Raw genomic sequence first — 22,644 nt, 5'->3', positions numbered from 1 at the left:
AGAAAACCGCAAATCATGTATGTATATTGTAAAACACCTAGAATAGTGGATAGGCAGGTATAAATCTTGTAAATAAATATAAAAAAAAAACAAAACGTGGTGTTGAAGAAATTCTATCCTCTAGTAAAATCCTCTTTTCGGGATTAGGCTACCCCCACCACCTCCGAGCAGTCCTCAAACTGAATCTGAATGATTTTCCATGCCCCCATTCAACCATGCTCAAAAGTCTGCTGTCACTAAATACTCATTCTTTGTTATGCATTTCTAAATTTACAATTTTCCTAAAAATGCTGTTTGAAGCCTCGAACATTTTATTATAGCAAAAGCTATATTCAAGGACATCTTTCAAAGATGTCCTTGAATATTGTTTCAGTCTAAGAGATAGCAATACAATTTTCTATCAATTTACCCTTTAAATCAAAAAATTACTCTTAAAAAATGATTACTTAATAGATTGCTTTAGGTGTATTTGTCATAGGATAGCAACTGTCAGCTGGACTGGAAATCCATAAAACAAATATTTCAAATCAGTAAGAGCGTCATACGTGACCGTGCCTGCCTCCGTGTGGGCTCAGGATCTGCAATGCTCCACTACTCCGGAGTTGGGGGGGACGGGGGGGGGGGGGGGGGACACGACATCTCCTCAATGCAAAAAAAGGGCAAGTCTCAGCACAGTGATAAGTCCATAAGCGCACAAAAAGGCAAGGGTTAAAACACGTCCCCTTAAAATTACATAAATGAGGGTGTCCCTAACCTGGCACTTTTATGCGTTCGCAGCTCTGTTTGTGTTTATTGTTACAAGAGCATCAGCATCAAGTCTCTCAGGTAGCACACACAGAGAATAATGGAGAACAGAAGAGCCAGCCAGGCAAGTCCTTTGCTTCAAGCTATTTTCTTATTAAAGAGGTAAAATTTCTAAAGCAAAACTGAAAGCATTTGAGACAGTTGTTAGAAGAGCCACCAAGTGAACTGACAGCAGCATAATCTACAGATCAATGCACAAAAAAACCCAAGAACAGTTTCTTGGAACTGCTGTTGGAAGAACAATTAAGAGGTCTTGTTTGGTCATGTTTCAGCAAGCAGGATGGACTCCTGCTGCCTTCAAAAAGTAAGCCACTTACAAGAAAGTGTAGTTTATCAGACAGCATGTCACTGACAAACACTGGCCCATGCCAAGAGCTACAGAATAGGGTGCCAAACTCAAAGACAAGGGCGAAGGGTCCTCAAAACAAAGAGGAGACTAGGAGAGAGAGGCCCGACAGGAAGTGGCTGGCAGGAATCTCACAAGATATCAGAGTGACTCACCTGTAACTATGGCATAAACAAAAAAAAAAAAAGTGTCCAATGGATAGGTAGAAATAGTTTACCTACACAAGTTTGTTACCACATTCCCATAATTACAAATAGGCCAACCAATATATTCACAAACTAAAGATTGTTTACAACTTATTCTCCACTATGTTATTTCCTCAGTCCTTTGTTTCTCTTCCTTTTTCTATTCTCATATTTGGTTTCCAGTTCTGTTTTTCACCTCCTGTCCCTTCCACTCATCTCATTTCACCTTCCAAAATGCTTTCATACATATTTGCACTCAAGCTATCATTCGTACTCACTAATCAACATGAGGAGTGTCAAAATATTTAAAAGATGCAGCGAACCTCTTGCAGAGATGCTCTGCCCGAGACATTCATTCCCTCTTCCCCAGGACTCTCACAAACTCCTCACATTCTCTACCCACTCCCTCCCACTGCTTAACATACAGTACACATCAGCCTCTCATGGCCTCTCATGCCCTCTCCCCCAACATCAAGGATTCAATCCTTTACATCCTCCCTCAGGAAACAGTTCTGGACTTGCTCCCTCATACCCTGATGAGCCACATGCACGCCTGTCTCTAGCCCACCCTATCCCCAGACTCTCTTCCCCACTGAATCATTCTCTGTCCTTCCCAACAAGACATTAAGAGGCGGAATTCCATGTGGCAAAGCCTTGGTAGATCAGGTCGTAAGTTAGGGCTTCACAAAAACTGTGGGTCAGAACCCCAAATGGGGGTCACACAAGCTTCAGCAGGTGTCACAAGTGCCTCAAACAGCAATGTGCTCTAGGTGCTAGCAGCAACATTAATAGTGGAAATCAGGGTGGGACCCGTGACCCAGCATGCTCTCATTGGTCCTGCAGTGACCTGGCCCTTGCATGAGTTTCTGTGGTAAAGCCCTGCACAAGGGATCAAGGCCACAGCAGGGTCTGTGAGCTTGTACTAACTCAAATGCCCCAAGCTGACGTCCATTACTAATGTTTCTCCCACTTGCCGATTATCAGACTTGAGTCTAACCAACAAGGGAAGGGAGGGCCGAGTATGCATGGACCAGTGAAGATTACCCCTGCTTCTCTCTCATCTGCCACTGAATCGGCCTGCCTTCTCTTTTCATCAGCTATCATCCACTTTTGGTTTGGGTCCCAAAGGAAAATGGTGCCACTTACCCTAACCTGGGGGATTTGAAGGGGAGGGGGGTGTATGAAAGAAGGCATCGGATGCAGGAGGGCTTTGAGAGTTGAATCAGGTGGAGAGGAAATGGCTATGGAAGGCAAGAGGGGGGAAATGCAAGGAACGAGGATATAAGATGCTGGGGCAGAGTGAGAATGGATAAATAGGGGAGGTGAGCATGGGAATTCAGAAGGGATGGGAGATAAAAGTGAGGCGTGAATGGAGGATGGGCTAAAGGAGGGGATGACAGAGGATCAGCTGGAGAGGATAAGAGGAACTGGAGCAGTGGTGGGCAAATTATGGTCCGCGGGTCAAGTCCGGCCCTTAAAGGTTTTTAATCCGGCCCACCTATTATGTGCAGATACCCGATGCTCTGACCTGCCTGCCTGACATCGAAGGGCAAATTATTGCCCTTCATAATGCTAGATGCTTGAGTGGGGAGGTTCAAACATCGGCGTGTTTTAATGCTGCACTAGTAGGGTTCCCACCTGCTCTCCAGCAAGGAGACCCCCCCATTTGTTGGTGTGCTGGCAGGGTTCATACCCGCCGCCAGTGAGGAGAGACAGAGAGGAGGTAGCAGCACCCACTGGAGCCCAGACCAGCAGCCCAAAAGAAAAGACGATGCAGCGGTGCCTACCAGAGACCGGGCTGGCATGGCCAAAGGAGGAGACGTGAGACACCACCTCAACCCAGGATGGTGGGGCTGAAGAATGAGAAGTACAATTGAGAGAAAGAGTCAGAAAGAGGAAACCTGCTTGCATGTGTGCGAGAGAGAGAGAGAGAAAGAAAAAGGAGCAGGGGAATTTTGTTTATCCTTAGTTTTAATTATTAGGTGTTTTACATGTCTGTTTTTATGACATTTTTGATTGATTTTGGGGAAAGTTTTTTTATCATTCTTATGCTTCTTAATTATGTGGTGTTCTATTTGTCATCTGTTTTGAAATATGCTTAGTATGGTTTCCTCACTGTTCTGATTGATGTATATTTCTTAACTGTTTTTTGAGGAATGGTGATATTTCTGTTTTTGATTTATTGCACTGCATATGAGTCTGGCTTTTAGTGGTTTCCAGTCCAGGGTTTTTGGGGTTTTTTTTGTTTTGTTTATATCTGCCCCTTATTGTTTATACTTTACAGCCTGCATTTGTGACTGAGGTGCTAGCTGGGAAAATGCCTTGTACCTCTGGGTTGAAAGTTTTTCTGATTTTGGTAGAGGCTGAGGATCCATGATTGCAAGGGCTCCTTGGGTGCTAAAAATGATGGCGCTTAAGCTGCTGGATATTGAAATGCCTGTAGCAAGTGGTGGAGATTTGATTGCTGTGCTGAGGACCTACTGCACCCTGCCCCACCCTCCAGCCCTAGTAATATGACCCCAGCACAAAAATGTTTGCCCACCCCTGAGCTAGAGGGGCGGAGGTTAAGAAAGAGGATCCACTGGAGGGGAGGAGGATAGAGAGCAGGTCCTCTGGAAAGGGTGGAGGTTGAGCAAAAGGGATCAGCTGAAGCAAGGGGAGAAGATGAAAGTGGAGCGATTGAGGGGGTAACGCACCTCTGCTAATTTGTTTTGGTCACCTTCTGGGGTCATGTGAATTTAAGTCTTAAAATGGGATCATTTTGGCTAAGAGCTTGGGAAGTCTTGCTCTAAGTTTTATTTGGCAGGGAGGGAAGTGTGCCTGCGAGCAGCCTGGCTCACGATCACTCTCTCAGGCCCATCCTCCATGTCTGGCCTTAACCGTGCACCACACATTTTCGTCCAACACACTGATTTGTAGGTTATACTCTTATCAGTTCACTTGGTGGCTGTTCAAATGCTTGCAATCCATGATGCTGGGTAGTGCTCTTCCTGCCTCTCTTAGGCTAGAATTGTACAGCACGCTCTCACTCACTTGGGGTTCATGGCACAAGGCCGCTCTCTCAGACCCAGTCACCAGGTGCTGACTTAGCACCACACAATCAACCACCACCTTTCCAAGCCTGGTCTCCCTGCACACAGCTCTACCACTACACATATCATTGCTAGTCTCTTAAGATGAGAGGGGAAAAAAGGCTGGCCACATCAGGGCAAATAGCTGGATAAAACAAACTCTGGGTGTGCCAAAAGCCTACACCAGAACGCAACTGCTTGGTCTTCCATACCATTCAGTATTTCAAATGCATACCAATCAACACCCTGCAGCAATTACACTTTTTGTCATTTCACTACAGTACATCAACATTTCCGAAGCAGCTTCCCTCCACTCCCCCATCCCCATGGCAGAAGCCATGATAGCAAGATAGGCACATTACTTCATATTCACTAGATCCAACTGGTGATACTACACACAAGAATTTGATGCTGCTCTAAAAATGGTTGCTTCCAAACAGTCAAAAAAAATAAATAGATGAATTGGCAGTAACAGTCACTGTTACTTTGTGTGTACTTCTTAAATGACTGTATTGAGGGTACAATTATTTTAGGTACTGAACAATGCAAGGAAAAGTAGTCAGAACTGCACAAGTCTGAAATCGAATGCAGTACAAAATTTTCAAATGAATTAAATAGGCTATTTTTTGTCAAGTTTCACAATACTTTTAGTATTATCAAATGACCCTAAGATCGGGATTAGACAAGAGATCTCCCTGAGGGAGCAGACAATGAGAAATGATCTAAGAAAGCCTGAGAATGACCAAATATTTGGCATCAAGCTTCAATGCAAAACTGCAGTCATACATTTGGGGTACAAATAACCAAAGCAGCAGTACATGATGTGATGTGAGATACTGATCTGCAGCACCTTAGGGTGACTGGGTCCAATTATCTCAATCATAAAAAAAAAGCGTGTCCAAAGTCAGAGGAATACTATCATGTATAAGAGGAGGCAAAGTTGGTAGACAAAAAAATAGGCAATTTTGCCATTTGTACAAGTCATTGACATGACCTCAATGATATTAGATCCAATTCTGGAGGCCATAATTTCAAAAGGCTTTAGACAGAATAGAGGTAGTCCAAAGAAGAGCTACCAAAATCATGCAGGATCTGCACCAAAACCTACATATGCAAACCCTAGAAAAAAGGGATACGATATACATTTGAGATATTCAAATGCCTCTAAAAGGCAAACATTTTTTTCAGAAGAAAGGGTCTAAAACAAGGGGTCATGAGATGAATCTCCAGACAGATCAGAACATCAAAAATATTTCATGGAAAGAGAGTGATGAATGCATGAAGTGGCCTGCCATAGGTAGCCAGTGGAGGCAAAAATAGTAATGGAATTCAAGAAAGCATGGAGTTGGGAAGAACTGAATGGAAAGCCAAAGATCACCTGGGGGTCAACATGTACCAGGAAATAAAATGGCAAATTTAGGGTCCTCACTTGCAGTAATATTCTACTGAACATAACTGAAAGTTTGTTTGAAATGTAAAATCATCCGTTTCCAAACTTGTGCCAACATGACCACTTGTCCCTCAATTGTGTGTTCAGCACAGTAAAATATGAAATAGTAAGAAACACTCGCCACCTTTTCTTAAATATTTAGCCTGTCAAATGTTATGATATCCTCAGTATACCATAAGATTACGCAGTGGCATTGGAAAAATAATGAACCACCTCATAGCTGAACTGAGCTGTACATGCTGAATACTGTCACTATAAAACATCTAGAAAAGCTGAAATGCATATACTTCTACTCTGTTTCAGAGGCTGAACTGCAGTTATTTGCAAGACATGAGCAGGGAATATTTAAGACTCCATGCCTGCAAGGTAAAGTTATTCTTACCTGATAATTTTCTATTTCCTTGAGTCCTGCTAGATCAGTCCATTACACTTGGGATTTCCCCACTCCTCAGAGACAGAGGACAATACCCCCTTTGATGACTTCATTCTGTGTCATACAAGGGGAGTTATCTGTCTTCTGCGGCTGTGGACAAGTGCATGGACTCATTGGAGCTCCCAGAATCAGGATGCAGCTCCAGCCTGGTTGAGACACTTCAGCACCTGCAGTAACAGCCTCTAGGGGTTGCTTTCCCCAGTGCAGGCAAAAAAAAAAAGGAAGCATTGATTACTTTCTCTCATTTTCAGGAAACCTTTTAGGCCTTCCACTGCATAAGTTTGAGCCATTTCTGCTTTAACTTGCTATATCTGGCTGGATTAAAGCTAGTAAAAAGCGCTCAGGTGATCACGTGGTGAAACTTAATTGTACCTAAGTTACCTCACTGTATTTAATAAGTGAAACAACTCAAACAAACCTATCAAGAGACAATCACTCAGCAAAGAGAATGAACAAGGAAAGAAAATGAATTTTTGCCCTTAGTACCTCAGCACCTGGAGAAGGTACTGGATTATCTATTGGTAAACAAGAATGGACATAAAATCCTTCCCTGCATTTGCATGGAATTTCTACTGCTTTTCAATTTACCCTCATCAGGTTCCACACATTTTCAACAGCATACTCTCCACCCTCTACTCTCCTTACCCCTGAAGTCTGGACCCAATTTGTATTGTTTAATGGCAGCTATTGTGCCTCTATGGACACACAGATTGAACCAGTGCATGGTTGCTTTTAATGACTTGAGAAGTGCTAAAAATTAAAAAAAAAAATAATAATCTATATTTGACAAGTATTTTCTATACTGCAGCATATTTCTTATATTTATGGGGTTCTTGAACTAATAGGATTTCTCACTGCAGCAAAAAAAAAAAAAAAAAAAATTCAGATGCAAATGTCATTAGAAAAAAAAAAATTGTAAAATTACTTTTTGATGTTACTTACTTTAGAAAATATCTTTGTCCAGACTGTGTCTTTGCCATCTCCCAGCCAGGTGGAAGAGGCACATCATCCGGGATCTCGAGAGACTGGCAGAGGTGCTGAGCTGAAGGTGCAGATCCAGGACCAGAGACCACCCCTGATGGAGTAAGTGCGCCTGGAGAGAGAGCACCCAACTGCAGCGATGCTGGAGAAGAATGAGCTCGGACATGCTGGGGAGTCAAGGCTCCAGCTGACCCTCCATCAGTGCTAGCCTGTGGGGAAATCAAATGCGTGAGCCCATTAAAATATTGCGGAACACACTTATGTTCTATAAAACTGTGAAGCATGATAATATCTGAAATATCATGCCCAATATTAAACGAATTCTATATTACTCATTCTAAAATTGAGCTGGGCTCCTCTGTCTTCAGCTGGATGAGTTACCAAGTCAAGCGAGCAAATTACAGCATTTTATATCTTGTAGTGCCATGGTCTGGTAGGTATTTATTTATTTATTTTTATTTTCTCTATACCGACATTCCTGTAGAGATACAAATCATACCGGTTTACATTTAACTTCAATTTCGCCTTAAGGCGGTACAGATAACTACGTTAGAAAATCATAGGAATTTAACAGGAAGTGTAAAACTCTGGTCTAAACGTAGACTTATAGATCAAGGGTGATTATATAAACATGTTAGATAATAAGTTTATCCAAAACAAGAGAACTTGAAATACTCAAAGTTAAAAAAGTAAAGTAGGGTTGTGTGGAAAGTGAGTTAAATATCCTGAAAGGCTTGGCTAAATAGCCATGTTTTTAGTCTCTTTTTGAAGATGGATGGGCAGGATTCTCGTCTAAGGTCATGGGGTAGCGCGTTCCAGTGGTGTGGGCCAGCTGTCGAGATGGCGCGTTTTCTGATTGTGGTTTTAGGTTGGGGAGCGAATAGGGTGTCTTGATATGCACTCCTAATAGGTCTGGAGGAGGTATGTAGTTTTAGCGGAGTGGAGGCATTGAGGACAGTGAGATTGTGGATAGCTTTATGGATTATCGAGAGTACCTTGAACATGAAGGGTAGTTGGAGAAAACTGGATTCTTTACAAGTTATTATGCCTTGTATTGTACCAATGTAAGAATCGAGAAGAAATATAGTATGTGAGCCTTTGAGCCCTCATTGTTCCCCTTTTTATATTCATAGCCCTCCCTATCCTGCATGCTTTCACATTTGGGCATTTTGATGTAGGAAGGAGGCAATTCACCTCTTCAGCCAACTTCTTGTCAGATCAAGGATGTTCTCCGTCACCATGTCTAGGCTTATCAACTGTGACTGACAATGTAGATGTCTAGTGTTGCATTATACATTAGCACAAAAAAAAAGTCCAAAATTAGATTCTATAGTAAACTGTACCAAAAACAAGTTAATCTTGATAGTGACATGAATAATCTGACTATACAGACAAAGTGAGCGTCAACTTAAATGTTCACATAGCTATAAAATTCAATCAGTTATTAAAAGGACAGTCAAATAATGGCAGGAGAATGTAAGACTGCCGTTACTCAGTTATAACCATTGGTCTAATAAAGCTTCATGGTCCTTTTAGCTATAAATTCAAATCTTTTCTATGTGAACATTAAGTTGACGCTCACTTTAGTCTATGACTATATGTAAGACTATCACATCGATATCTAGATCGGCTTCTTTTTGGTACATTATAACTTTGCATACATAGTGCAGATTTTCAATAGACCGTATTCTTCTCTAATCCAAGGAAATATGGCGGGCTGCAACCTATATTCTTCTCAAAAATTAGTTGCCGATTACATAGTTTCATCAGGAGGCGGATGCTGTGTAGTTGCAAAAGCTCAAACACTCACTGGATTCTTTCATGTTGGAGATATATATACATACACACACACTTACACAGAACCCAGTTTTCTTCGAGACCAATAAAACTACAAGAACCCTACATTAGGAAGAATCCAGATAATTTCCAAACATTTGCTTTTGAGGATAGTCATATTTTCTCCTCTCTTATTCAAACACTTTTAGAGAAAAAAAAAGCCAGATAACAGAACAATGTATGCTACCAGCAGACAGCAGAGAAAGGGTGGAAGGGGGTTATTAAAAAAATGCTTGCAGAAAACGAGCTAAAACCCATAACACAGTTATCAAGACAGCTGTTTGGAGCAATGCCTGAATAAGTTTGTATTATCTTTGTTCTTTTTAGAATCATTAAGGACTGCATTAACAACTGCCTATGTATACAAGTTACATATTAAACTGTTTTCAGTTCTATTAATTCCTCTTAAAGGCCTTTTTTTCCTATAGCTGCGCTATAAAATCTTAATGGACAAAATTAATTTGGGTGAAAAAAAAGCTGCAGGACTCACTGAAGAATATGCCATATACTCAGGCCTTAATTTGTGGGGGAATAGCCTGGACGCAGCTCTATCACTTCTTTTCAGACTCAAGAGGCAAAGCAGCAGGAGTGTCCTGCCCCAGCCCCTACCCTCTAAGCAGCCTCCATGGAAGAGGGGATGAGCCTGGAGCAGACATGCTGCTCTGATTTTTCATGGAACAGAGGGAAGTGTGAGATCCCGAAATAGGAGTAGGTAGAACAGAGGACAAAAAACAAAGGTTGAATTAGCAGAAGTTTGCATTACTGCTCACACGTTTCAAATCATCAAGGCTTCAAGTCTAGCTACTATGCTACTGCTCACACGTTTCAAACTTGCACTAATTCAACTCCATTTTGTGCCTGATACATAGGGCTTAATTTCTGGTGGAACCACCTAGAACAGTGTTCTGCCATCTTTTATCTGGAATCTGAGGAAGTAGAGCACTGTGAATGGTGTAAAGGACAGCTGGAGATTGTACACTGGTGGGGGCTCAGGATGGAGAATCACTGGATTGAGGAGGAGGAAGTGTTTGGAAGAAAGTTTCTGGCCCCCCACTCTTCAACCCCCTCAGTTCCTCTTCCTTTTTGTCTACAAATTAAACCCTGTACATACTACTTCAGAATAAGAAACAATTTAGCTTCTCCAGTATGAACTATTGTTTTTCTCTAAAGACTTTACATTTGTCCCCATTTACTCATATTACCTTACAGTAGATCGGTCTCAAAACATGTTTTAAGTTGTTCTAACTATGATATGTTTCTCTCTTTGCATGTATTTTTTTTTTTTAATTCTTTATCTACTTTTCAGTTTACAAAAATTCATCATTTTTGCAATACAGAAAATGGAACAAACCAATTGTTATATTAAAAGAAAAACAAAGAAAAATAAGACTAAATCCTATCACATTACTTCACCATCTATCATTATCAAAATATTTCCATTTACCCAAAAATCAATATCATTAATGGGACAACTCCATGGAATTTAAGAGAGAATTACAGGAAATAAATATTCAATAAGAAAATGGCCTTTACACGCTATGCAGCAAACAAAAAATTCATACATTTGTGGGAGTCGATGTGGCTGGCTCTCTCAAATCAATAAAGGACTTTAATTGTTCAGGAGAAAAAAGAATAAAGGTATCTGCACCCTTTCTTGAGTACGCATTTACATGGAAACTTTAACATAAAAGAAAAACCTAAAGCAATCACTTCCTGACGTAGGGCTAAAAAGCCTCTACGTCTTATTTGTGTAGCAGCAGCCAAGTCAGGGTAGATTTTAACATTCGCATTCATATATGAAACTGGAAAAGAACCAAAATATTCTCTCATAACCAATTGTAAATCTATTAAGGAAATAAAGGAGACCAGAAGTGTTGCTCTCTCCAGTACATTAATATCTGAATTTTCTATTATTTCAGTGAGTTTCCCTTGCCAGTTCTGAGCAGTAGCTGTTACTGCAGACTTTGGGAAGAAATAACATTTATTAATAGATGGAAGTTCTTCCTGGGGTATTCCCAGTATTTCCCCCATAAATTTCTTTAAGGTGGTATATGGAGTCTCTCCAATCACTCTTGGAAAATTCAAAATGCGCAAATTCAATTGCCTTGACTTATTTTCCAGAGTCTCAATCCTCTTAGCAAGGGTACCTCTCTTACTGTGGCAGCTTTGAACTCCAAATTTCCAGACTCCTTCTCTTCCAAAGCATGAACTTTATCAGTAATCACATTTATTTGTTTTTGCATTTGAGAGGTAATTGTAGTACTTTGTAATATTGAATGCTCCAGTCTTGTATTAAAACCATTAAAGGTATTCACTATGCCTGCCATCATTTCCCACAAAGCGAAGAGAGTTATAACCTGAGGGCGTTCAGGGACAACCAACGGGGCAAATTCGGGTACTCCTCCCACAGGATTTTGCAGAGTTCCTCCCGAGGGTTCTTCCCCGGTTACCCCTGGTCCTAGCCCGGTACCTGCTATTACTTCGCCATTCGGTATCCCTGGATTGTTAGTAGCCGCGAGTCCCGCTTCTCTGGGAGCTGCAGTTCCTGGATTGCCAGCAGAGGGAACAGCAGTAAGGTGTCCACCGATAAGCGGTCCGTGCTGCAACATCATCTCAGCCCTCTGCGTCGGCCCTTGTCTTAGGTCTGGGCTCAAGGATAACTCCTCCAAAGACAGAGACGGAGCTCTCTCACCGTCAAGTCCAGCGGGATCCTCGTTCCTTGGAAAGTTTGTTGCCGGGCTAAGGAAGTTCATGATTTCTTGTTGTCCCATTACTGAAAGTGAAGAAAGAGGGGAACACACAAATTTTCCCCTTTCTTTTCGCAGGCATTATTTCAAGAAAAAGGTAATTTTCAGGAGCTTCAAGAATCCTGGCTTCCCGAGCCTCTCAGCGTGCCTTCTTAGGACGTCCCTCCTCTGCATGTATGTTTTTGCATTGTTTGAATGCATATATGATGTGTGGATGCACGCACCAGTAAGCCGTAGGTACTCTTGTGGAGGTTTTGATATGTTCTAAACTGTTGTCGCATTTCTCAGTCTTTGATTCCTTGCTCTCAGCAGGCTGTTTCATTTCATTTTCTTTACAGTTTTCTAACTCAATAACCTTGTCTATTCTATAAAATTAGACCACTTGTATTCTCGTAGGAGCATCAAAAGTATCTTGGAGCAAAGCGCTTTGTTGCTCCATGTCTTTTCCCACCACGAAACACTTTCACCACTTTTGCAAATTACTCTAAGTTACTAGGCACTAGTAAAAATGTTAGACATCACTTGCTATTCGTTTTCTCATTATATTTGTGGGTGATGTACAGTATATGCTCCAATACTTCTCCTGAGATGGGGCCAGCTTCTGGCTTAAAAATCTCGTGTCTCTAACTCAGTTTGAAAAGAACAAGGAATAAGGAAAAAAAAAAGTCTGGTTCACTGCCCTAGAGCCTTTAAGAACCTCCAGGATATAGCAGGAAGGGCCAATTCTTTCAGCCCCTTTTGACCTTTAGCCACCTGGCAAAGCTCTGTCAATCTTAGACAAGAACTTGGCTTAGACATTCAAATGGACCCCACAATTTAAATAGTAGTGAAGCAAGAAACTAGGAGGAAAAGCATTGGGCATTTAAGATTCACAAGTAATATGAGAAATTCCCAGTGGGCACGGACAGAATATTTGGAGATGAATCTCAGAGGTGAAACAGCTTAGACAAGGGGTGACAGCAGAAAAGCCATATTCATTTATTCCAGTTTGTAGGTCAGTCATATATAACACACCCTCTGAACATTTATACCAACACATACCAGTTTTATAGCACTCTAAAGTATCAGTGCTAGCAAAGTTTTTAGACAATGCATATGGTAGTTAAAATAATTCAGCAGTATTTTAATGTTGTGGTAAAATAAGTAAACAAGTCAGTATGAGGAAAGATTAAAGGGGTTAGGACTTTTCAGCTTGGAGAAGAGACGGCTGAGGGGGGATATGATAGAGGTGTTTAAAATCATGAGAGGTCTAGAACGGGTAGATGTGAATCGGTTATTTACTCTTTCAGATAATAGAAAGACTAGGGGGCACTCCATGAAGTTAGCACGGGGCACATTTAAAACTAATCGGAGAAAGTTCTTCTTCACTCAATGCACAATTAAGCTCTGGAAATTGTTGCCAGAGGATGTGGTTAGTGCAGTTAGTATAGCGGTGTTTAAAAAAAAGATTGGATAAGTTCTTGGAGGAGAAGTCCATTACCCGCTATTAAGTTGACTTAGAAAATAGTAGAGATGTGAATCGGAACCGAAATCGGATCCGATTCTGGTTCCGATTCACATCTATAGAGATGTGAATCGGAACTGAAATCGGATCAGATTCCGGTTCCGATTCACATCTCTAGAAAATAGCCACTGCTATTACAAGCAACAGTAACATGGAAGAGACTTAGTTTTTGGGTACTTGCCAGGTTCTTATGGCCTGGATTGGCCACTGTTGGAAACAGGATGCTGGGCTTGATGGACCCTTGGTCTGACTCAGTATGGCATGTTCTTATGAAGCAGGGTTTCCCAAGCTTGTCCAGACAACACCACAGCCAATCAGGATATCCACAATGAATATGCATGTCACATCTGCATACTGTGGAGATTCAGTAAGTGTAGCTTAGTCTCATGCATATTCGTTATCCTGAAAACCTGACCAGCTGTAGGGTCACCAGGTCAAGTTTATGAAGCCCTAAATCTAGAGAGTACTTGGACACAAATGAATACTGTAAACAAAAAAAACAAACAAAAAAAAAAAAAGACACACTAAGCCATGCTAGATGAGGTAAGAAACTAAGGTACAAGCAAGTAAGCTCATAATAAACAAAATAAAAGCTGACATGGCTTAAATTGCCATATAAAGGGAGCCCTAGAAGATATCTGGTAGGATCAGACATCCAGGTGACATATCAGGCAGACATGGAAAATTAGCCAATTTTGAGGGTGTGTGCACATTTTACCATTAGTGCCCAGATAAGACCAAAAGGCTCATCATGAAGAGCCCTAAATACTCCCATCACATACCATTTCTGCAATATCTAAGGGATACTTACTCTGCTCAAGGAATAGACCCATTTTAGAAATGGAGATTGCTACTTCTGGGAATGCAAGGTCCAGCACAAATGCACTGCTCCAGGGGTGATCTGGAAAACTATAGACTGGTGAGCTTGACTTCAGTGCCGGGAAAAATAGTGGAAACTGATACAAAGAATAAAATCACAAAACATTTAGATAGACATGGTTTAATGGGACACAGCCAGCATGGATTTACCCAAGGAAGTCTTGCCTCACAGATCTCCTACATTTTTTTTTAAAGGGGTGAATAAACATGTAGACAAAGGTGAACCAGTAGATGTGGTATATTTGGATTTTCTGAAGGCATTTGACAAAGTCCCTCATGAGAAGCTTCTAAGAAAACTAAAAAAAGTCATAGGAAAGGAGGTGATGTCCTTTTGTGGATTGCAAGCTGGTTAAAAGACAGGAAACAGAGAGTAGGATTAAATGGTCAGTTTTCACAGTGGAAAAAAGGTAAACAGTGGAGTGCTTCAGGGATCTGTACTTGGACCGGTGCATTTTAATATATTTATAGATGATCTAGAAAGGGGTACAATAAGTGAGGTGATCAAATCTGTGGATGACACAAAATTATGCAGACTAGTTAAATCTCAAACTGATTGTGATAAATTGCAAAACTGGAAGACTGGGCTTCCACATGGCAGATGAAATTTAACGTGGACAAGTGCAAAGTGATGCATATAGGGAAAAAAAGCAAATTTGCTTACCATAAACTGTTTTCTGTAGATAGCAGGATGAATTAGCCATGCTATCTGGGAACGTTTTTCCAGGATGGCTGGGCGGAGCTTGATCAAATTGACAGAGCTTTGCTCTGTGTGCGGTTGCGCGTCCTCCCCCTCAAAACACATCTTCTCAGTCTATTCCAAAGTGTGTGTGCCAAGCGTGAAATAGAGACTGCCCGGGGAGGTGGGTGGGTCAGAATGGCTAATTCATCCTACCTTCGGAAAACACCGTTTACGGTAAGCAAACTTGCTTCCCCCCCCCGCCCCGCCCGCAGATAAGCAAGCTGAATTAGCCATGCTGTCTGGGAGTCCCCCAGCTGAAGGATGCAAGTGCAGCAAGACGGGTCCTTGCCGGAACATGGCACAGTTCAAGGATGAGTGAGATATTAGCACTGAACCTGGTCCAGAGCCGCGGACAGACTCTTTACTGTGTTCCTGATTGGAGAATGGACTTTCCCCATTCACCACAGCAGCTTTCTGGTCGAAACAGTAATGAGAAGTGAAAGTGTAGAGCGAGGACCATGTGGCTGCTTTGCATGTCTATGATTAGAACCTTGCATAGATGGGCTACTGATGCTGCCATCGTTCTTGATGGGCCTTTGGCAAACTGGTCAGTCTCTCTGATCTTTTACTGTAACAGTTGACCATGACTGTTTTTCCTTGTAGGAACCTTTCAAAACGTGCATACTGCATTTACAATCACTGAGCTCCAAGAGATTTATCGACTGGAGACTTTCCCAGCAGGACCAGAGTCCTTGCGTCCACACGTGCTGTAAATGGGCTCCCCGGCCCTTGCTTGAGGCATCTGTGGTGAGGATCATCTGATGAACTGGGGAGCAAAGCAGGGCCCAAAGGAGAGAGCTGTTGGACATAGTCACCAGTTCAGGTCTGCTGTCATACTTCGGGTTAGATGTACTTGCAGGGACAGTGGATGTGAGAACTGTGTCCACTGGAACTTGAGCCCCCACTGCAGGCACCGTTATGTGTAAATGTGTACGAGGCACCATGTAGATGGCTGTTGCCATGTGACCCAGGAGGGTCAAGAGCTGGCAGGCCAAAGTGTGAGTAGCCTCAGTTGTATGGCCAGGGTGCACAGTGCATGGGCCCTGTCCACGGGAGGAATGCTCTTCCTTGAGCTGTACTTATGTGGGCACCAATGAACTATAGGTTCTGAGTCGGTTGGAGACTGAATTTCTCGTAATTGATTATTAATCCCAGCCCCTCCAGGCATTGGATCGTAGTCCATAGATTGCTCTGAAGGATGGCCGGTCATGGTGCCACTAGCAACCAGTCAGTCATCAAGGTATGGGAACAACTGAATTCCCTGCTTCCTGAAGAGGGCATCTGCTACCACCAAGCATTTGGTGAAGACTCTTGGGGCAGACGAGAGACCAAAGGGAAGTACCTTGTACTGATAGTGGAGTCTGTTGACCTGAAAGCACAGGTACTGCCAGGAGGAACAGTGCATAGGAATGTGAGTACACATCCTTAAGGTCCAGCAAGCACATCCAATCATTGGGCTGTAGGAAAGGAAGAATGGACTTGAGAGATGTCATCAAATTTCTCCTTTGAGGAACTTGAGAGCTCTTAAGTCCAATATTGGGCAGAGTCCTCCCGATTTCTTGGGAATGAGGAAGTATTGTGAGTAGAATCGCTGGTTCAGCTGTGAGCTGGGGATCTGCTGGATCAAATGCTGCTGAAGCAGTGTAGAGACCTTGTGTTAGCCGGCGGCAGAGGTGTTGTTGCCTTTGGTTCCTCTGTCTGCCTTGGGTCTGTTGCGGCAGTGTTGCCTATACGGCCACCTCTGGAAGTAGGTCTTCCTTTACATTGTGTACTACTTTTTAGACGCTGAATGCTCCGCCGGGGACACCAGTGACAGCACTACAATGTTCTGTTCTTTCAGCTGTGCTACAGTCTCGCGGAGCTTGTCCCCAAAGAGGTTGTCAGGGTGGCTGGGTTCGCATCAATTGCCATCGGTGCTTCCACACCGGACGCAGGGTGCCATGGCAGCTGCATCTCAACGCCTTCTACACTGACTGAGCGCTAAGGGGTAGAGGATTTGCCCCCCTGGAGGCAGCCCTTTTGGACTTTTTGGGGTAATACAGATGGTGCTCCTGAGAGGAGTGGGTTGACAAGCGCTCTGAGCTCGGGGCACAGGAACCCGAATTACCTTCTCACTGTCTGGCGATCTTGGCAGTGCATTGGCGCTGGACCCGAGGGGACATGCCACCTGTCCATGGCCGACCTTATCTTGCCGCACTGGCAGAATTTGAAGCCAGGTGGCTGTGGCGGCATGTTCACTGTCCTTTTCTTTTAATTTTACAAATTTGATGCTCTGAGGAAAGAAGAGCTCCACATGCAGCCTGCAGCATGGAAGAAAAACTGAGGAGAAGATGGCACCGTGCGGGAAAGGACACAGCTGCACAAAGAGCAAAGCTGTCAGCTTGGTCAAGCTCCACCCAGTCGTCCCAGAAGGACGTCCCCAGACAGCATGGCTAATTCAGCCTGCTTATCTGCGGGAAAAATAACCCTTGCAGTAGTTACACAATGTTAGTTTCTATCTTAGGAGTTACCACCCAAGAAAGATCTAGGCGTCATAGTGGATAATAAATTGAAATCGTTGGCTCAGTGTGCTGTGGCGATAAAAAAGCAAGCAGAATGTTAGGAATTATTAGGAAGGGAATGGGAAATAAAATGATGCCATAATGCCTCTATCACTCCATGGTGAGACCGCATCTTGAATACTGTGTGCCATTCTGGTCGCCGCATCTCAAAAAATATATCGTTGCACTGGAGAAAGTACAAAGAAGGTTGACCAAAATGATAAAGGAGATGGAATGGCTCCCCCTATGAGGAAAAGCTAAAGAGGTTAGTTAGGGCTATTCAGCCTGGAGAAGAAATGGCTGAGGGGGGTTATGATAGAGGTCTACAAAATCATGAAAGGACTTAGGTTAAATCTGTTATTTAATCTCCCAGATAATAGAAAGACTAGGGAGCACTCCATGAAGTTAGTAAGTAGATCATTTTTAAAAAGATGAAAACAAAAAAAAAAAAAAGAAAATTCTCACTCAGCGCATAGTTAAGCTCTGGAATTCATTGCCAGAGGATGTGTTACAACAGTTAGTGTAACTGGGTTTAAAAAAAAGGTTTGGATAAGTTCCTAGAGGAAAAATCCATAAACTGCTATTAATTAATAAGCAATAGTAGCCTGAGATTTAATGTTTTGGGTACCTGCGACTTGGATTGGCCATTGTTGGAAACAGGATACTGGGCATGATGGACCCTTGGTCTGACCCAGTATAGCATCTCTTATGTTCTTATGGGTATATAGTGACTGATATATGGTGGAAATGTTTTCTGGGGGCGGGGGGTAAACCTTAATTGCTAGCCAAAATTGTATTTATAAAGATTTGATATTTCACCATAACCAAACTGGTCTCAAGGCAGATTGCCATCAGTTTATAGTAAAATTCTTGTACACTGCCCTTTAAGTTTACACTAAGCATAAAGATAAGTTTCAAGGAGGGTATTTCAGCCAGGATGTTTAAAAAAAAAAAAAAAGTGAAAACAAAGTTGTCTAAAATATTTTGCTCTATTTATATTTGCTTTTTTTTTTGGGTGGGGGGGTGGGTGGAGGAATTCTCTCATCTTTGCTCTTCAGCTGCCTCCCTCTCCTACCCTTTCTTTCTCAACAACCCAGCTTGGCAGCATCTGCAGCCTCTCCCCCCAGGTTGGTGATGCCAACATCTGTCAGAACTAGGATGGCATCAAGCCCTCACAACTCTAGGCACTTGGGATTTTACCAGTCCTGAATCATTACTTTTTCAGTCTAAAGTTTAGTTGGCTATTCATATTCATGCCTATCATTTTGAGAGCACAACCAGAACGGCTCTGGGGGCCCAAGCCTACAATGAGAAGAACGCAAGCTAAAAAAAAGGCTTGAGCCTCAGGTGGAGAGAGAGGAGGATATGGAATGACCGGGGTATGAAGCCTGATGACAAGGTCAAGCCATGGGAGGGAGTAAAAAGAGGGGGACTGGCCTTCAATGGGAGAATTCTGCACACAAAAACTCTACATCGAGTAATTATTTTCAGAACTGTATTTTAAATATTTGCCCCCTGCATGCTGCCTATTAAATTTCCATACTCCAGGGCTCATGCTGTAACTAGGAAGAGGAGGCATGCATAATTACACACAGAACAGAACTCCTACACATTTAAAAGCCAATGCTAATGTCAATTGTGAGATGCAGAGGACAGAATGCCCGTGCTAGTATGGATCCGAGCATCAGGCAGCGATGATTTTTCCGTGGCACACCAATGTGCCTTAGCACACTAGTTGGGAAGCACTGATATACCTGTTTAACTTTAATATTTTTCTTTTATTCAGATTTTCAAAGCAGATGCACAACACTGGCAAAGCCAGACAGTTCAGTTTTTATGCATTATAAAAACAAACATACTTGACAAATTGTTTTAAGTGAACAAAATATAGAGTTAATACCTTTTAGTGAAGTAACATACAACTCACTGCAATAACTTCCAAGCTTCTAGAACGGGTAGATGTGAATCGGTTATTTACTCTTTCGGATAGTAGAAAGACTAGGGGGCACTCCATGAAGTTAGCATGGGGCACATTTAAAACTAATCGGAGAAAGTTCTTTTTTACTCAATGCACAATTAAACTCTGGAATTTGTTGCCAGAGGATGTGGTTAGTGCAGTTAGTATAGCTGTGTTTAAAAAAGGATTGGATAAGTTCTTGGAGGAGAAGTCCATTACCTGCTATTAAGTTCACTTAGAGAATAGCCACTGCCATTAGCAATGGTTACATGGAATGGACTTAGTTTTTGGGTACTTGCCAGGTTCTTATGGCCTGGATTGGCCACTGTTGGAAACAGGATGCTGGGCTTGATGGACCTTTGGTCTGACCCAGTATGGCATGTTCTTATGTTCTAAACACACCTGCATACAGGCTCATGGATTAATTCTCTCAGAGTTGCACAGCATCCAGTAACTGGTATGGATTTCCACTTCAGCACCATGAGCATCCATCTTTATAACTGGATAGCATTCAGATACTTAGGAGAAAAAAACATTTCAGAGGTCGCTCATAAGGTTTTTCATTAGCTAATAACCGTATGGATCTGAAGAAAGCAAGTTCTCTTACCCTAAACAGTGTTTTCCATAGACAGCAGGATGAATTAACTATTACATGTGGGCAATGTCATCTGGCGGCACCAAACAGACTTGCCTCTCCTAGTTAGTATAGCCTTTAGCTCAAAGTGTGTGGGCATTTCTGCATGGGCATTGCCTCATGTTCTGCCTCAGTCTATATGAGACTGAAATTAGCTAGGTAGTCAACTCTCCAGGGAGGTGGGTGGGTATTGCATGGCTAATTCATCCTGCTATTTACAGAAAACACTGTTTACAATAAGCAAACTTGCTTTTTCCATTGATACGCAGCCTGACAGCCATTAAATGTGAGGAATCCCAAGCTGAGGTTTGCAGGGGGGGCGTTTACAGAGTATAAACCCGGACTCCATCGCAAAGAGTGGACCACAGTGAGAAGTTACACAAAACTGCTTACCCAAATTTACTGTTAGTCCTTGACAGGTTATCGAAACAATAATGGGACAAAAAAAAAAAAGTGTTAACTGATAACCAAATTGCAGCATATCAAATGCCTTTATTAGGTAAATCTCAAAGATAAGCAACAGAAGAAGCCATAGCTCTCTCCTGATGAGCTTTCACAGTGTCTGCAACATCAAGCCTACCAAGGTGCAGCAGTAGTAAATGCATTCAGCCACCCAATTAGACAAGTTATGCACTGCAACTGCTGTGACTAATCTGTTAGGGTCATATGACACAAATGGCTGAGAAGTTTGGCAATGCAGCAGAGTTCTTTTCTTGTAATAGGCTAAGGCTTTCTTGGGATATGACGTATGAAGAGATTCTTCTTCATGCACAAGGTCTCGGAAAGGTAGGCAGGTAGTACAATGGATTGATATGGAAAGCAGATACAACCTTCAGCAGAAACTTCAGACAAGTAGGGAGGACTATTCTATTGTGGAAGAATTACATGTATGTGGATAATGGAGAAGAACTTGGGAGTTTGCTGACTCTTCTAGCTGATGTCACTGCAACGAGCAACAGTACTTTCCATATCAAAAACTTAAGTGAAGCTGGACTTCAATGGCTCAAAGGGAGACTTCATCAGTTCAGAAAGGACCACATTCAAATCCCATTGAACTGGCAGCTTTTGTACCAGAGGTCTGACTTGCCACAAATCCTTCATGAATCCAGATAGCAGATGAGTAGAAAATCAGTTTAGTGTCCACCAGAACATGGTAAGTCGCTATGGCACTAAGATGTACTTAAGTGACAAGACCGAAATCTGAAAGGTGGAGCAAGTACTGCAAGTGCTTGAGCTTGCAAGAAAACAGGTCCAAAGTGTTCTGTTGGCACCACTTGGAATATTTATTCCATTTGAAGGCATGGTTTCATCTAGGTTGATTGATTTATAGATGAGACTAATATATTTACAATCTCTCTAGGCAAACAGAGTCCATGATTACTGAGCACTCAGCATCCATGCTGTCAGGCTGAGTGCTGAAGGGTTGGGATATCATCTCCACTCATCTTGAGTTAACGCAGGGTGTGTCTCCAAATGTATTAAGGACTGCTGGATGGTTGTACAAGATATGCAAACCATATGTCTCAGCCACAATGGAACTATGAGAATCAGACAAACATAATTAAGAGAATTTTCTGCACTGCTCTGGCATTGAGCAGAATCTGCAGAAAAACATGAGACTTATCCCCCAATTGAGGAGGAGAGCATGGTTACGGTTATCTATTTGTAACCCGCCTATCCAGAAGCCCTAGGTGGCTAATAATCAAAACACACAATTACTCAACTCGTGCACATAAATATGACAAAACAATTAAAAATACATAATACAAAATTATAAAATCATACAAAGAAATGAAATAGAAATTATAGAACCTCAGACTATAGGGACGTGGAAAATGAGAACAGTACTGGCAAATAAGCATTTCAGATAAAAGAGCCACTATAACTATACACCTGTTCAAATAAAGTATTTAAAAGCTTTTCAAAAAAAACTTTTAGTATAGCTCACAAAGTGTAGTTCAATTGGCAAGCTATTCCATTCTTCAGGAGCAGCCACTGAGGCAGTCAAGATTGCTGGGCAGAACTGATCAAAATTGGATTTGTTTTCTATTTTGAAGTGAATAGGTCCACCAAGAGTAGACCTCATTTATTTTGTTTACCAAAATTTTTATACCGGTATTTGGGGCAAGCCATTTCATATCGGTTTACAATAAATACAAGTAACTAAAATTAAACTACATCCAGATAAATAAAAACTAGACAAAAATATTACTAAGTTAACTTATTACAATCTTATAAAACATAAAAAGCAAATAAAATCACATAAAAAGACAAGGACGGATCAGCAGACCACTCCTGTTTATTAGGTGCCAGTGGGAATAGTTATGCTCAGCTGTTACCCTCGGTGAAAGCCCGTTTAAACAGCCATGTTTTAAGTCTCTTTTTAAACTGTGTTAAGTTGGTTTCTAGCCTTAAATCTGTTGGAAGCTTGTTCCAAATTTTAGGCCCTGCTAATGATAGAGTTCTGTCTCTCACAGTAATCAGTTTTGCTGAAATCAATGAAGGGATGTAGACCTTTATTTGAAGATCAAATTTCTT

The 22,644-nt window shown here is 42.0% G+C and overlaps 1 protein-coding gene across 7 annotated transcripts in view; it reads right to left on the bottom strand.

Moving 5' to 3' along the window:
• YAP1 (Yes associated protein 1) overlaps positions 1–22,644 on the bottom strand; it is a 312,565-nt gene that overhangs the window by 250,391 nt on the left and 39,530 nt on the right. For all 7 annotated transcript variants that reach the window (XM_029602407.1, XM_029602409.1, XM_029602408.1 and 4 more), the window contains exon 2: positions 7,232–7,479. In XM_029602407.1, coding sequence (XP_029458267.1) covers positions 7,232–7,479 — 248 coding nt within the window. The remainder of the gene's footprint in view (positions 1–7,231; positions 7,480–22,644) is intronic.

This window comes from Rhinatrema bivittatum, chromosome 5 (genome assembly GCF_901001135.1).
Source record: "Rhinatrema bivittatum chromosome 5, aRhiBiv1.1, whole genome shotgun sequence".
Taxonomy (NCBI): Eukaryota; Metazoa; Chordata; class Amphibia; order Gymnophiona; family Rhinatrematidae; genus Rhinatrema; species Rhinatrema bivittatum.
This window is presented reverse-complemented; position numbering and strand designations above follow the sequence as displayed.